Genomic DNA, 13657 nt, shown 5'->3' on the forward strand with positions numbered 1-13657 from the left:
TCTTGTTCAAAACACTATAACACCATTGAGCTGCCTTACTTAGCATGGCAGTCATAATCTCTGGGCACAGGTGGGCTTTTCATTAGGGATTGTGAACCAAATATTCTGAAGAAATTAACTATCCCCTTGACATTTTCATTGATTAATATGAGAGACACTAAATCTCTCACAGTTTTATAAAGGATTGGAAACTCGTCAGTTGTACAAAGTTTAAGGAAGTATGAGGAATTCAGTAAAGACTATTTGGATTGGTTTTTCATGTTAAATAATGTTGCAAGGAAGATAAGCAAGGACAATTGAGATAGATCTGCCAGGTCAACTCCAATTTTAATTTGAAAATCCATTGCTAAGGTAGAAGACCTTCAGAATAAAATAGGTACAGTGAGTAATGAGCTAAAATAGGAAATGGCAAATCATTATAGTGTATTTGCCAAGAAAATCCTAAATAGGTTTATGAAGAATCAAATGTGACTGAAACAATTAAACAACAACAAGAAGTCATTGATTAGTTAGTTGTTTCAGAGCTGGATCAAAAGTGCTGTTTTTCTGAAACAGAGGTGGCAGATAGCCAGACAAGACAAACTTCTGAATCAGCATGGGATCACCTTTTGAATGTCCTTGAAACCCAGAATCAAAAAAGGACGACCTAATATAAAATGAAACAAAAATGATGACTGGTAGGGATTTAATATTGATATATATTTGAGTTATTTCTGTCATACCTGATTCTTTATGATCCTATTTGTAGTTTTCTTGGCAAAGACACTGGAGTGACTTACCAGTTCCTTCTCTAGGTCATTTTATAGATAAGGGAACTGAGGCAAGCAGTTGTCTTTCATGCTTGAAGTGGAAAGGACCAAAATGACATCACTATATCAGGGACAAGGTAAATGATTATGCCTATGGGTGATCAAACCAAAAGTTACTCACAAGAATCTACTACAGTCAGGCACAAAAAGTCCAAAGGAACATTGGGAATAGAGATGTCTCTAAATATGCACATCTCACATTCTTTTGAACTATTGCAGTTCTGCTTTGCTCATAGAGTATAGTGCCATTTTTGATGAAAACATCCAGATTGGGCATTTCTGTGTCAGTGTCTCCCATGTCTCACAATTGATTCCACAGTCTTTAGAGAGACCTTGAGAATGTCCTTGTATCACATCTTCTGACCTCTATATGAGCACTGTATGAGCACTTGCCTTGTGTGAGTTCTCTATAAAATGTTAAATGGGCTATAATAACATAGTAACAGTAGGTAAATTCTCTGTAGGGCAATAATCTTAGTAACATTATTAGAATAACTTTGAAATAAAGACATACTTGCTTTTAATGTAAAATATATTGGAGTTATAAAAATTTATTCAGAAGAATCTGAAGGAAGTAAACTTTTCTGATTTCAAAGGAAAGCAAAGAACTGTATTCATTGAAGTCCAAGACATGATTTTGCTATATGGGCTATGAGATCCAATTCATTTAATGCTTCTGAGCCTCCGTAAAATAAAGAAATTGAGCTAGATGACCAGATGCTATAGTCTTTCCTAATTTTAGATCTTTAATCCCATCAATATTTTTGACTACAATTAGTTTAATATATGTTACCAAGAACCCAGGGTTCTGCAGCCAGACCTGACTTAGGACTGAGATTTCAACAAAACAAAAAAAATGTTCAATCCATCTACAGTTAACAAAAGCTTTTCTTAGGACATTCAAAAGAGGAAAGGGATGCTCATTGAAGATATCCAAGTGCAGCTTCCCTCTACCATAATGGGTCATGCTTCTAGCCTGTGGTTAGAATCCTGAGGGAAGAGCTCTAGAGCAAGAATTACCAAAAAAAAAAAAAAAGACTGAAATGATCTCTGCCCTCAGAGAACCTAAATCCTGTTTAGGGGATTTCATATTTCAAAGTTTGGGGGAATTTCTATATTATGAGAAAAGCTATGATATTGTATTTCTGAAAATGTATTTTATATTACATAATAATTGATGAGCAAGTTTCTGGAAATGTATTCCCAACCAGACTTGGCATGGTATAGTGGTTAAAAAGGCTGCCTAGCAGTCAAGAATATAAATATTGGCTTTGGGCAGTATTGGCTCTTGAGCAAGTCCTTGAAAATCTCAGTGCCCTATCCAGCCATTCTGGCGAGAAATTTGGAACTAAGCTCAAAAAGTTATCAAACTGTGCATACCCTTTGATCCAGCAATGTTTCTACTGGGCTTATACCCCAAAGAAATACTAAAGAAGGAAAAGGGACCTGTATGTGCAAGAATGTTTGTGGCAGCCCTGTTTGTAGTGGCTAGAAGCTGGAAAATGAATGGATGCCCATCAATTGGAGAATGGCTGGGTAAATTGTGGTATATGAACGTTATAGAATATTATTGTTCTGTAAGAAATGACCAGCAGGATGAATACAGAAAGGATTGGAGAGACTTACATGAACTGATGCTAAATGAAATGAGCAGAACCAGGAGATCATTATATACCTCAACAATGATAGTGTTTGAAGATGTATTCTGATGGAAGTGGATCTCTTCAATAAAGAGAGCTAATTCAGTTTCAATTGATCAAGGATGAACAGAAGCAGCTACACCCAAAGAAAGAACACTGGGAAATGAATGTAAACTATTTGCATTTCCTCCTCATTATTTCTCTCCCTTCCATTTTGTGGGTAGGAGGAAGAAAGAAAACAAGTCCTTATTAACAAACATGAGCAAAACAAATCCCTAAGTTGGCCATGTCCAAATATCCTTTCATTTTACAAAGAAGAAATTGAAAATCATAAATGTGAGAATAAGAATGCACTCAACATTACAAACCCAAGTCTTCAAGCTCTTTTGCTGTAGTATGCTTTTTGCTTTCACATGCTCTAGAAAAAAAAAAAAAGGCAAATGGTGCAATGGATAGAATGCTAGCCAATTCAAATCTTACCCTAGACACTTACCAGCTCTCACAAGAGCTGAGCAAGTCACTTCACTTTTCTCAGTCTCAGTTTCCTCATCTGTAAAATGGAAATCAGAATAGCACCTACCTCTGAGGGTTATTGTGAAGATTAAATGAGGCAATGCAAGTAAAGTACTTTGTAAACCTAAAAGCTGTAACTATTATTATATGCTATTGTTATTATGTAACTATTATTATAATTGATTCAGCTATTATTGTTATTATTATTGTTATTGGGAGTATGATTCAGATATGATTATATCTTTCACCTTATTAACTCAATGGTGATACACTATTACAATCAATTCAAGGGCAATAAGTTGGGAAATATGAAAAATACTGGTGGAATTTTAAAATAATGAAAATAGGTTAAAATTTTACTTTGCATCATGCTTATTTTTGTACTGGTCAGATTATTTCTCCCTCTTTTCCCATTAAAAGACTATGTCCTTTGCCATCTCTGATCCCCAATGCCTAACAGTTTGCACTTTCTTTGCAATTTATCTTCTTTACCTAGAGAACTAGGAAGTTGGGAATTGCCCATCATATAACTAGTTGTGTCATAAATAGAACTTAGAGCTACAGGTAGAACTTACTATCTGCCTACAAGAGTGGCTTTGTTTTTTTTTAAACTACTTTTTTAAAAACCTATTTTAAGCTACTTAGGCCAAACTGCATCTCATCTTGCACATGGAAGGCATTTAATAAATAGTTGTTGGAATAAATTATTGAAACTTTGGCTGGAAAATGTCATCCACATCCAGAGAGAGAACTGTGGAGACTGAATGTAAATCAACATAATACTTTTTTTTTTCCTGCTTTCTTTTTCTTTTATGATTTTTCCCTTTTGTTCTGATTTTTCTCTCCCAACATGATTCAGAAGGAAATATGGTTTTTTTTAAATTTTCAAAGAATGTACATGTAAAACAAAACTAATGCAGACAAGATCAGAAGAGAAGCAATATATTGGGAAATCATTTTTACATTTAAAAGTTCTGATAAAGGCCTCGTTTCTAAAATAGAAAGAGAATTGACTCAAATTTATAAGAATTCAAGCCAATCTCCAATTCATAAATGGTCAAAGGAAACGAACAGACTAAAAATAAATAATTAAGTAAGAAAAAAAGGAAATAATTTTTGGAAGGTGGAAGTAATACTAAGAGAAGCAGGCTTTAAAATTCTGCTCTTATAGTTCCATTGAAAGTTCCCTTTCATTCATGTTTTATGATAAACCAACATGCTATGTGAGTTCCTGAGTGTAGCTTCTTCTCAGTGACTATAATATATATCCCAATTCTTTACTCGGGGTAACCTTCCTACCTACTCTCTATCAGTCCTGTTCCCTGATGACAGGAGTGAAATTGAAAGTATTTTAAAGATTCCAGCGTTTAATTTAACAGCAGTGGAAACAGTCTCAAATTTCATTCTCTTCCCCATGTCTAGTTTTACTTAGTTTTTAGAAAACAAATTCATTCTAGCTTAAATGCAATATCCTAAATCAAAACTTGATGGCTGAGCTATGACCTCTACTAGAGATGCACCAGAATTGCCAAGGTTACAATAATTCTTCGTTGTTTTGAGGTCAGTGCCAATAAAAGAAAGCTCATACAGGGCTTGAGCCAAAATAGTATGATTTAGAACTGTTATCTCCATCTCTTACAGCTGTGTTTTCTGTCTTGCTATCTGTGAGCAAAAATATCAAAACTATCTTTGCATAAAATAAAACAGTATGTTCTAAATGTTTCTCATGACTGATAGTCACCTGATTGTAAAGTTCACATATGTTCTCTCACATTAAAAAGCTAATGAAAGGTGAAAGCATCCAAAGTAAAGTATGAAAATACTACTTGAGAAATCACACCTCCTTGTGTCCCCATCTTCCTCCTGTAGTGAACTATAGTTGTGAAATAAGACAAATAATTGTATGGTTATGTTATGATATAATAAATATGATATAATAGGACATAATATGATAGTCAATCATTATCATTGATATTAGCTAGGTTTCCTGAATTGTTTTCTTGTCATCTTTCTTTTAAAATCTTCATTCTAAGAGAGAATTCATTGTGTAGAAGAAGGAAAGTTATATTCAAAAATCAGTATGGCATCAAAACAAAAGACATCAATAAAAATGAGATTCATTTAAAAAACAAATTTTTAAGTATTTAAAGTTTTAATAGACAACCCAACCTTTTTTTCTTTTTTTTGCTAAAATGATATGACTTCTTTCTAGAACTTTGTGCAATTGAAAATATACCAATTCCAATTTTTAAAAATCACATACTTGGCAGATTTAAAATTCAGACATCACAAGATCTATTTGCAGTAAGGAGGAGGATTAGGGAATAAGTCATTTTGCTGTCATAGTGATCTTTCGGTGTGGAAATTCTTTTGGCCAAAATCAGTAGGTAAATAGGAATTGTCTCAGCAACTTAAGAGTCTTAGAGAATTGTCTAGATCAACCCCTGTTTGCCTAAGGAATTTTTACGTAACCCTGGCTATATAGGTATATAAAATTGATCTACAAAAGAAACATTTACTGATAACAAATTATAAATTCAGTTACAAGACCTCATGTGGGGTTGTGACCAACAGTTTAAGAAGCTAGGGCCTAAAATGTTAAGAATAAAAGAACTTACTCAGAGTAATACAACCAACATGTGTTGAAGGTAGGACTTGAACTTTTAGGTCTTCCTGGCTTTAAGACTAGCTCTTTACCCATATTAGGTTGCCTCTGGGAGGCAGAAAGTCAGGTTTGTATATTAATTAAGGTTTGTATATAAAGGAGGTGTTAATGACATTTATGGTAATACAAACTTGCCTCTAAACCCCTAACTTAAATTCTTATTTATGGGGCTAAACTTCAGAATTAAAAAACATTTCTTTGGAATGATGTGAGGAAGTTTGCCCAAAGGATATTCACACCAGTCTAACCACAATGAAATCTTCAGATTAGCTCCTTACTTCTATTAGTTTCAAATTTCAGACACTTTTAAAAATAAGAAAGCCAAGAGAAAACCAAAATTCCCCAAAGCTAGAAACTATAAGAAGGAGAGCTAAAGTTTAAAAAAGTTTTTCAGATGCATGTTCTGCCACCAGAAACATATTGCACAGAGCCAAAGTAAACATGGACTGAAAATAAAGTCCAGATGTGTACTGACCATTTGTGACTCATTCTCTAGGTCAATGCATCACGACAAGAAACCAAACTGATGGAAGAATGTGACCTACTCATTGAAATCATCCAACAGAGACGCCAAATTATTGGAACCAAAATCAAAGAAGGGAAGGTAAGATATATCTTCTTGAATATTTCCTCTGGATAAATATCCTCCCACACCATCCTCTGCACACATATTCAAAATTTCATTAGAGAAACTATTCACAAAAATCAGTTATTCTAAATGAACATATTAACTATAATCTTTGCTCATTGTCTCAAATTCAAAATCTTCTGATGAAATCAGAAGTTTTTACTCTTCTTTTTATCATTACTCCAAAATTTTTAGAGTTTTTAATGTTTCTTTTCTATTGGACACTTTAAAAAGAAAAAGTAAATTGCATTTCTATGATATTTTACCAAAGTGTTTGATGTTGAAAATGAATGTAATTTCATTAAAATTTACAATTTATAATTACAAGCAGTTAACTAAGAAATCTATAAAAGTTTTTATCATAGTATAAAAAAAATTTATGATACACAATTTTTTTGAAGTAGCATGAAAAAGATTTTCATGAAACTAGTAAACAAACTAGCTAATAGCTTAGAAACTAGTAAAATAATTAGATAATAAATGCTTTTCAACAAAATTACAAGGTACATGGGGTGGTGGTCTAAGTTAGAATGAGGAATATCTGCATTGATGAGATGACAGCTCCTCTGAAGTATCAAAGAATTCTGAATTAGATAAATTTATTTAAACTAACAGATTTTTTTTTAGTATCTGCTATATATTTTGAGGGATACAAAGAAACCACCACTCAGAACATAATTATTTCTAAGTTTGGTTTTATCTATAAAAAAAAATTCTTCAGTTTTGTCCTTTGTTTCTTATTACATGACCTAAAAACTATACCTGCAGGTTAAATGGGGCAGAGAGAATAGTCTACAAAGTTACAAGTAGATAAAATAATTTATGAAACTCTCAAGATCCCATCATCAACTGGACATTATCCTATGGTCAAACATCTTTAAAAGTTACTTTTTCCAAATCCAAATTGTCATCTCTAGGACATTACTTTAAGGCAAAACAAGGTGCCTCCAAAATGAAATCTCTTTAATAACTTGAATTTCAATGTTGAATTGTTGCTAAAATTTGTTTTCTTCTATCATCTGTGTACATTATCCATGTATATTAATTCCTTAGTGCCTTAAGTTTTTCTGACTGTTAAAAACACTATAACACTTTACATGTGGCAAAAAACATTTTGAGTCATAGGCTGGCTGAATTAAAGGGAGCTCCAGACTAGCTCCTCTATTGGTTGGTAATCTGCATACTATACAAGATACAGTTTTTATAATATAAATTCCTTGAAATCAGGGACTTTCAAATGTTCTTGAATCCTCAATGGCCAAAATAGTTTGTTGAATGGAATTAAAAACATGAAATAAAATTTTATCTTCAACTTTGCCTAGTTTTTGTTTTGCATAGACCAAACTCTAATAACTACTAGCAAGGTTGCTATATTACAAACCATAATCTTTAAGATTCTAATTCAAAAGATATCAGATAAGTCAGAGGTAATATGGTTAAATTTTCTTTGCAAATACTGAGGTCTAATCTAATATGCATGCCTAAAGTAAATGTCATTGATGACATGGAAAAACTGAGAGGACCCATCATAATCTTGAAGGAAATCAGTTTAATCCATTTGTGTCAGCATGCACAAAGCCAAATCAGAAGTTGATGGTGAAATCCAGATTCTGACTAACCTACTTATAATTTCCAGGCTACTATAAAATATGTGCTAAATGAGTAAGATCTCAACTAATAGAAATAGTTCCTTGTTGTAACTTGTTTGGGTGTGTACTAAGGCTTGAAAATTCAGTATAGCTAGTATAGGTTTGAAAGTTTGAGCAAAAATGTCTCTTTAGTTGTTTGGACTTATCCAAAGCCTTGGAGAAATACCATTTCCATAAAACACTTACCCACTAAAATATTTGCTTTTCTTAGGAGGATTAGCTGGCATTTGAAGATGACTGGTGAGAATAAAGTTTCCTATAAAGCATATGTGAGAGTTGAGATGGGCTTTTAAAATAAAAAGTATAATAGGCTATCTAGAGATTGCCTGAAATGCACTTAATTTCACATTAGAAATCAACTATAATGGATAAAATGTTTCCATGATAGTTATAGATGGATTTAAGAGGTCATGAATGAAGCATTTATTTCCTAAAGGGAAAAAAATGTGAGTAATAATCCATGGCATATAGACTCTTATTAAAGATTTTACTTTGTGTCCTTAGGTTATAAAATAAAATTTTTCCAGTAGCAAAGTAGTCACACATGGATATATGTATATGTAAATATGCATGTATGTGCATGCATAAGTGTATATATAGTATGTGTGGATGAAATGTTTTTATGTGTGCTATATAAATATAAACTTTTTGGTTATCTATTGAAAGAGAACTATTTGCAAAATGTCCAAGGTCTGACTGGGAAGGGAAAGATCACACCCTTGAGGGCAGCATACAGTACATTATTCAGACATACTGCCTCTTCATTTTAAGAATATGTCCCCCAAATTGCTCTCTGAAGAGCAATCCTATAATATTTCAAGAATGGTTTCTAAATTTTGCTTGATTCAACTTGCCCAAGATATGGATCTCTCTTCTCCCTGAGGCATCATAACTCTCACTAATATGATGGGATATATATATTCATATATTTTTAAGGAAGGACAACATAGTGTATGTACACATCTTATTTACAATCTGTCTAATGTCATTACTAAAAGATGTTATTGTTTTAAAAAGAAAGAGGTATTGACACAAAATTATCTTGATAATGTTCCATCCTGGCCTTACATGATTTTGCCAATTTTTTCCTGGAAGAGTTATGGTGAATCATATCTTTCATCAGCTGATGCTTAATAGATTTCTAAAAATCCTTCATATTGTAAGGAAATATTGCTCTTTATTGCTATCAGAAAGTTCTCTTAATCAGTTTACTCTGTTGATTGAAGAAAATGTCAGTCTCTCTTATAAGGATGAAAAAAAAAAGTGTTCAAAATAATCAGTACTAGGATCCCTAAAATGGGTCTCCCCTCAAGCCCTACTTGGTGATAGAAGCCAAACTCTAATCAATTCAATAAGCGTTTTTCATCTTATGTCTGCCTTTATATTCAGGATTTAGTCTATCTCTAGACAGAAAAAAATTATTAATATGTTAGCAGGAAGAACCATTTTAAGGTTTGTTTTTATTTTTTATCTTTAGACCAAAATGTTGTTTCTTCTTATCAACTTATCATTCATTTCCTTATTTGCAATAATGGTAACTAGGTCTTGATGTTCCTCCAAGACTTAAAGTTATAGTTTTCCTTCTCTAATTTTCTTCAATTAGAAATTAGGTGAGGATGAGAATGATGACATGGAGCAATGAAGAATTTGTAGAAGTTAAAGGAATTTTGGAGGAGACCCGAGCCAGAATTTTTGGAAGACAGATTAAATAACCTCTTCTATATTCTTTCACCTTGTCCTATTTTCCATTTCATTATTATCTTTAGACTTGCCAGGACCTCAGTATGTAGATCTGGGTCCTAAACATATGTCTATGTCAATTAGTTGTCTATTTTTAACTCAGGTTTTAGTCAGTTTAAAAAAGTAATCTCCCTGGATAGTTTAAGCACCAAAGGCTAAAGTCAAGAGTATTGCCTTGGTTTTTATCTTTGATTGTAGCAATGGTTTTGCCAAGAATATTCTGGGGTCATTTCCAAGAAATAAAAGGTAGGAATATGGCACTAGAGTTGTAAAACAAATGTGCATTTTCATCATTGCAGGGAAATGCTTATCAAAATAGTCCTTAGTTATCATGAAAGCACAAAGTGCCAGGAAATGACGTCCTGAGTAAGGGGAAATGGCCAGCTGTGCTTGTTTTGGCTCTCTCTAATGTTCTCAGTTTGGAAAAAATTAATCAGTGGAAAGAAACACTCTCATTTTGTTCATTAACACATGGATTTTACATATTTGAGAGGAAATAATAATACTTAATGCTTTTCTAGCAACATTTCCCTCAAGATCACAAAGAGCTTTTTAAATTTTTTTCCCCTTTAACCTTAAAATCCTATCTACGAAAGATGTGTTATCTTCATAGTTCACTTGAAAAAACATAGGTAGAGACAACCTACGAGTGTCCAGAGGTTACCAAGTGACTTGATGGAACACTTAAATAGTCTGGCATCCTTTCTTATTTGCAATTGTAACACTTTTTTTTTTTTTTTTTTATATCAAGGAATCAATTCAAAAGTAAGAGTTTCCTTATTCCACAGATTAGCAGAATTCTATCCAGGAAAATAAAAGAAACGTGTAGGCCAGTATAGCATGCAGTTATGATAGTTATTCTCTCTCCCTCCTCTTTATTCAAGGTGGTAAGACTTCGAAAACTGGCCCAGCAGATTGCAAACTGCAAGCAATGTATTGAACGCTCTACATCACTCATCTCCCAAGCTGAACAGTCCCTGAAGGAGAATGACCATGCCAGATTCTTACAGACAGCAAAAAATATCACTGAAAGGTAAATAGATGGCCAGATACGTGGGAAACTTCCTGGCTGTATGTACATGGTGACCGTTCTTGATTGGGATAGTCAGGAGGTTCTTGATGTCCTTTGCTTGCCATTTGTTTAGAATCAAGTGCTGAGTCCTGGGGAGAAAAAAGGTTTGGAATGGCCTTGTTCGATACTGTAGATGTTTTACATTGAAATGTCAAAAATCTTTCAGTAATAGTCATGAGGTACTGAGAAATTACAGGACTAGAATTATGCAGGTAGAAATATAAGATCCTGTTTAAAAAAAAAAAAATCTTGTGATTGGGGTAGGGGGGGAAACACAGCATTTATTTTGAAATTCAGAGCCAAACTGATTTTTTTTTTTAAAGATTTAGACCAAGAAATAAGAGGGAGAAGAATTCTGTTTCTCATTTGGTTATTGGTGTGGGTCTTTCACACACACACACACACACACACACACACACACACACACACACACACACTCTCACTCCAGCTGTTGATAACTCGTTTGAATGTAATTCATTTTATTATTGATCGCAGAGGCTTAATTAGAACTGGTTCTAAATGATGCACAGAGTTCCATTAGAAAAATATATATGTATATGTATGTGTATATATATCCTCCTCTATAAAGTAGCTGAAACTTACAGTATGTCAGTGAACTCACTATCAATACTGGTATTTTGATTTAGCTTCACAAGATCCCTGGAACACATCTTTTTTTACCCAAAGACATCATCAAATCAGATAATTAGGAAGCCTGACTGAATTCACCTAATTCCATAAAGCTATTTGTCTAACTTGCCAATTTATAATTTTTAAAAGCAAGATCATAAGAACACTGAATTTTTCACTGCTCTCTCAAGAGACTGATTATAAGAGATTCTTCATTGACCAAAAGAAAAAAAAGTTCTTCCTTATATCTAACCCAAATCCCTCCTGCTCTTAATTAAGCACGTTTGTTCTTGGTCCATTTCCAGAGAATATGGACAATAGCTGGTTATCTTCAACTTCATATTTTTGAGGCTTGCTCTTCTCCAGTTTAAATAAGCCCAATTCTTTTCCTCAGGGGTACTATTTTCCCAAACATTTAATCATTTTCATTGCTCTCTTCTGGACCTTCTCCAATTTTACTATATCCATCTTAAAGTTTAAAACTGGAAACAGTACTCCAACAAGGATCCTACACAGTAAATTCAAATAGGACTAGTTTACACTTACGTCATGCATTTCAAACTGAGATCTCTGAGTACTTTTCCAGCTATAAATTGCAAAACACCCTTATGAAGTGAATATTATGGCCTTCATTTTTTTCAGCAATCTTTCTTGCCACTGCCATCACTCCCTTCCTACAAAAAAGAAAAAGAAAGATATAGTATTCTATGTACAAACTTATTTTGACTAAAATAAAGAAAGACAACCGTCCTACAAGAACAGGTCTCAATGTATTTCGGGATTGGGGGAGGGAATACAAATAGAAAAATGTACATATGCAGGACAGTAAAAGCACCTCCTGCATGTACAGAGCAAGGCCTTTCAGAAAATGTTAAAACTACAGAAAGGCTTATGGAAGGGCAAAAATGGGTTGGTTAAATTCATATTTGGATAATGGGCTTTAATTCCTACTAATAACTTTTGGTTTAAATCCAACTCTATGATTGTCAAGATGATAAATGAATGGAAGGAAAGATTTATATTCCAATTTTTTTCTTTTGGAATTCAGAGTAAGTGAAAGAAGAAAATATGAAGAGTTGTTGTTGTTGTTGTTGTTGTTGTTGTTGTTGTGCTATCCTTGACACTGAGCCAGAATTACTTAACATCCTGAATCTGGTGCCTCATTTTTTTTCTTTCTTTCTTTTTTTTTTTCTTTTTCTTTTTTTTACCATCTATGGACACAAAAATTTCATTCTACTACTTCATAAATGTGTGTGTACTGAAAGTTTCCCCCCCTCAAAATATCAAGCTTAGAAATAATTGATAAGAAGCTTTGTCTCTTTTTCTGTCTCCACTGTTGTCTATCTTAATTTTTTTCCTTATATTTTTTCCCAGAGCTCCTTATCCAGTTCTGTATTTCAGCATTTCTTTTGGCTCCTAGACTCCTTTCTATTTACCTGTCTCCATGTGTCTCTTGGGCTTTTCTCTCTGCCTTATCTTTCTGTCTCTCTCCTCTTATTTAATCTTTGTCTTAGGTTTCTCTATATGGGCACTTAGGTGTTTTCTCTTCATCACTTGGCACATACTTGACAGCCCAAGAAAAAGCTTTCAGACTTGCAGATATTACATACCTGTGAACAGTTCCAAAAAGTTCTTTAAGCATAATAATGCTCTTATTCTCCCTCCCTCACTCTTGTTCTTGCTCTCTTTCTTCTCCCTTTCCCTTCTCCCTTTCTTCCCCCCCTTTTCCTCCCCCATTGTATATGTATAACTTCATATGTATGTGTGTATGTATACATATGTATACCTATGCTTATAGGTACATGTGTGTACATAGTTATTCAGCAAATTAATCAAATATTATTAAAGTTCTTACTCTATATAAAGCCCCATGCTAATGGATAGAGATATAGAGCTGAAAAATGTCATATCAGTTTTGATGAAGTCATAATTTCCTTTAAAGGGATTTCAGTCTAATGGTAGAGGGTTATACATATACTCAGACATGTATGATCCCAAGAAGAATATGATAAAAGCAAAAAGGAGATCAATTCACAGATGGAGGAAAATTTGAGGCGAGAGAAGTCCCTATCAGTTTGGAGAGTCATAATCTATTTGACTCCCCACTTTCACTTCTCATAACCACCAAATCTTGTCATTTATACCTTTATAACATCTACCTTCTATGTCTTCTTCTCTCTTAATTCAGTTACTACCCTAGGTCAGACCATCATTGCAGCTTACTTGAATGGTTATAAAGGCCTTTTAATTTTCTGTAGCCCAATATAAGGAGGAGATACTGTGGCTACCTAGATATTTTCAATAAGTTCAG

General features: G+C 33.4%; 1 protein-coding gene and 1 long non-coding RNA gene across 3 annotated transcripts in view; one reads left to right on the plus strand and one right to left on the minus strand.

Moving 5' to 3' along the window:
- MID1 (midline 1) overlaps positions 1 to 13657 on the plus strand; it is a 194313-nt gene that overhangs the window by 137346 nt on the left and 43310 nt on the right. For both annotated transcript variants that reach the window (XM_051984539.1, XM_051984540.1), the window contains exons 4-5: positions 6124 to 6231; positions 10529 to 10677. In XM_051984539.1, the coding sequence (XP_051840499.1) occupies positions 6124 to 6231; positions 10529 to 10677 (257 nt within the window). The remainder of the gene's footprint in view (positions 1 to 6123; positions 6232 to 10528; positions 10678 to 13657) is intronic.
- The window catches only part of LOC127553649 (uncharacterized), a 31802-nt gene continuing 28839 nt past the window's right edge, over positions 10695 to 13657 (minus strand). The window contains exons 2-3 of the long non-coding RNA XR_007951791.1: positions 11893 to 12020; positions 10695 to 10805 (exon numbers count right to left, since the gene is read on the minus strand). This is a non-coding gene — a long non-coding RNA (uncharacterized LOC127553649). The remainder of the gene's footprint in view (positions 10806 to 11892; positions 12021 to 13657) is intronic.

This window comes from Antechinus flavipes, chromosome 3 (genome assembly GCF_016432865.1).
Source record: "Antechinus flavipes isolate AdamAnt ecotype Samford, QLD, Australia chromosome 3, AdamAnt_v2, whole genome shotgun sequence".
NCBI classification, from domain to species: domain Eukaryota; kingdom Metazoa; phylum Chordata; class Mammalia; order Dasyuromorphia; family Dasyuridae; genus Antechinus; species Antechinus flavipes.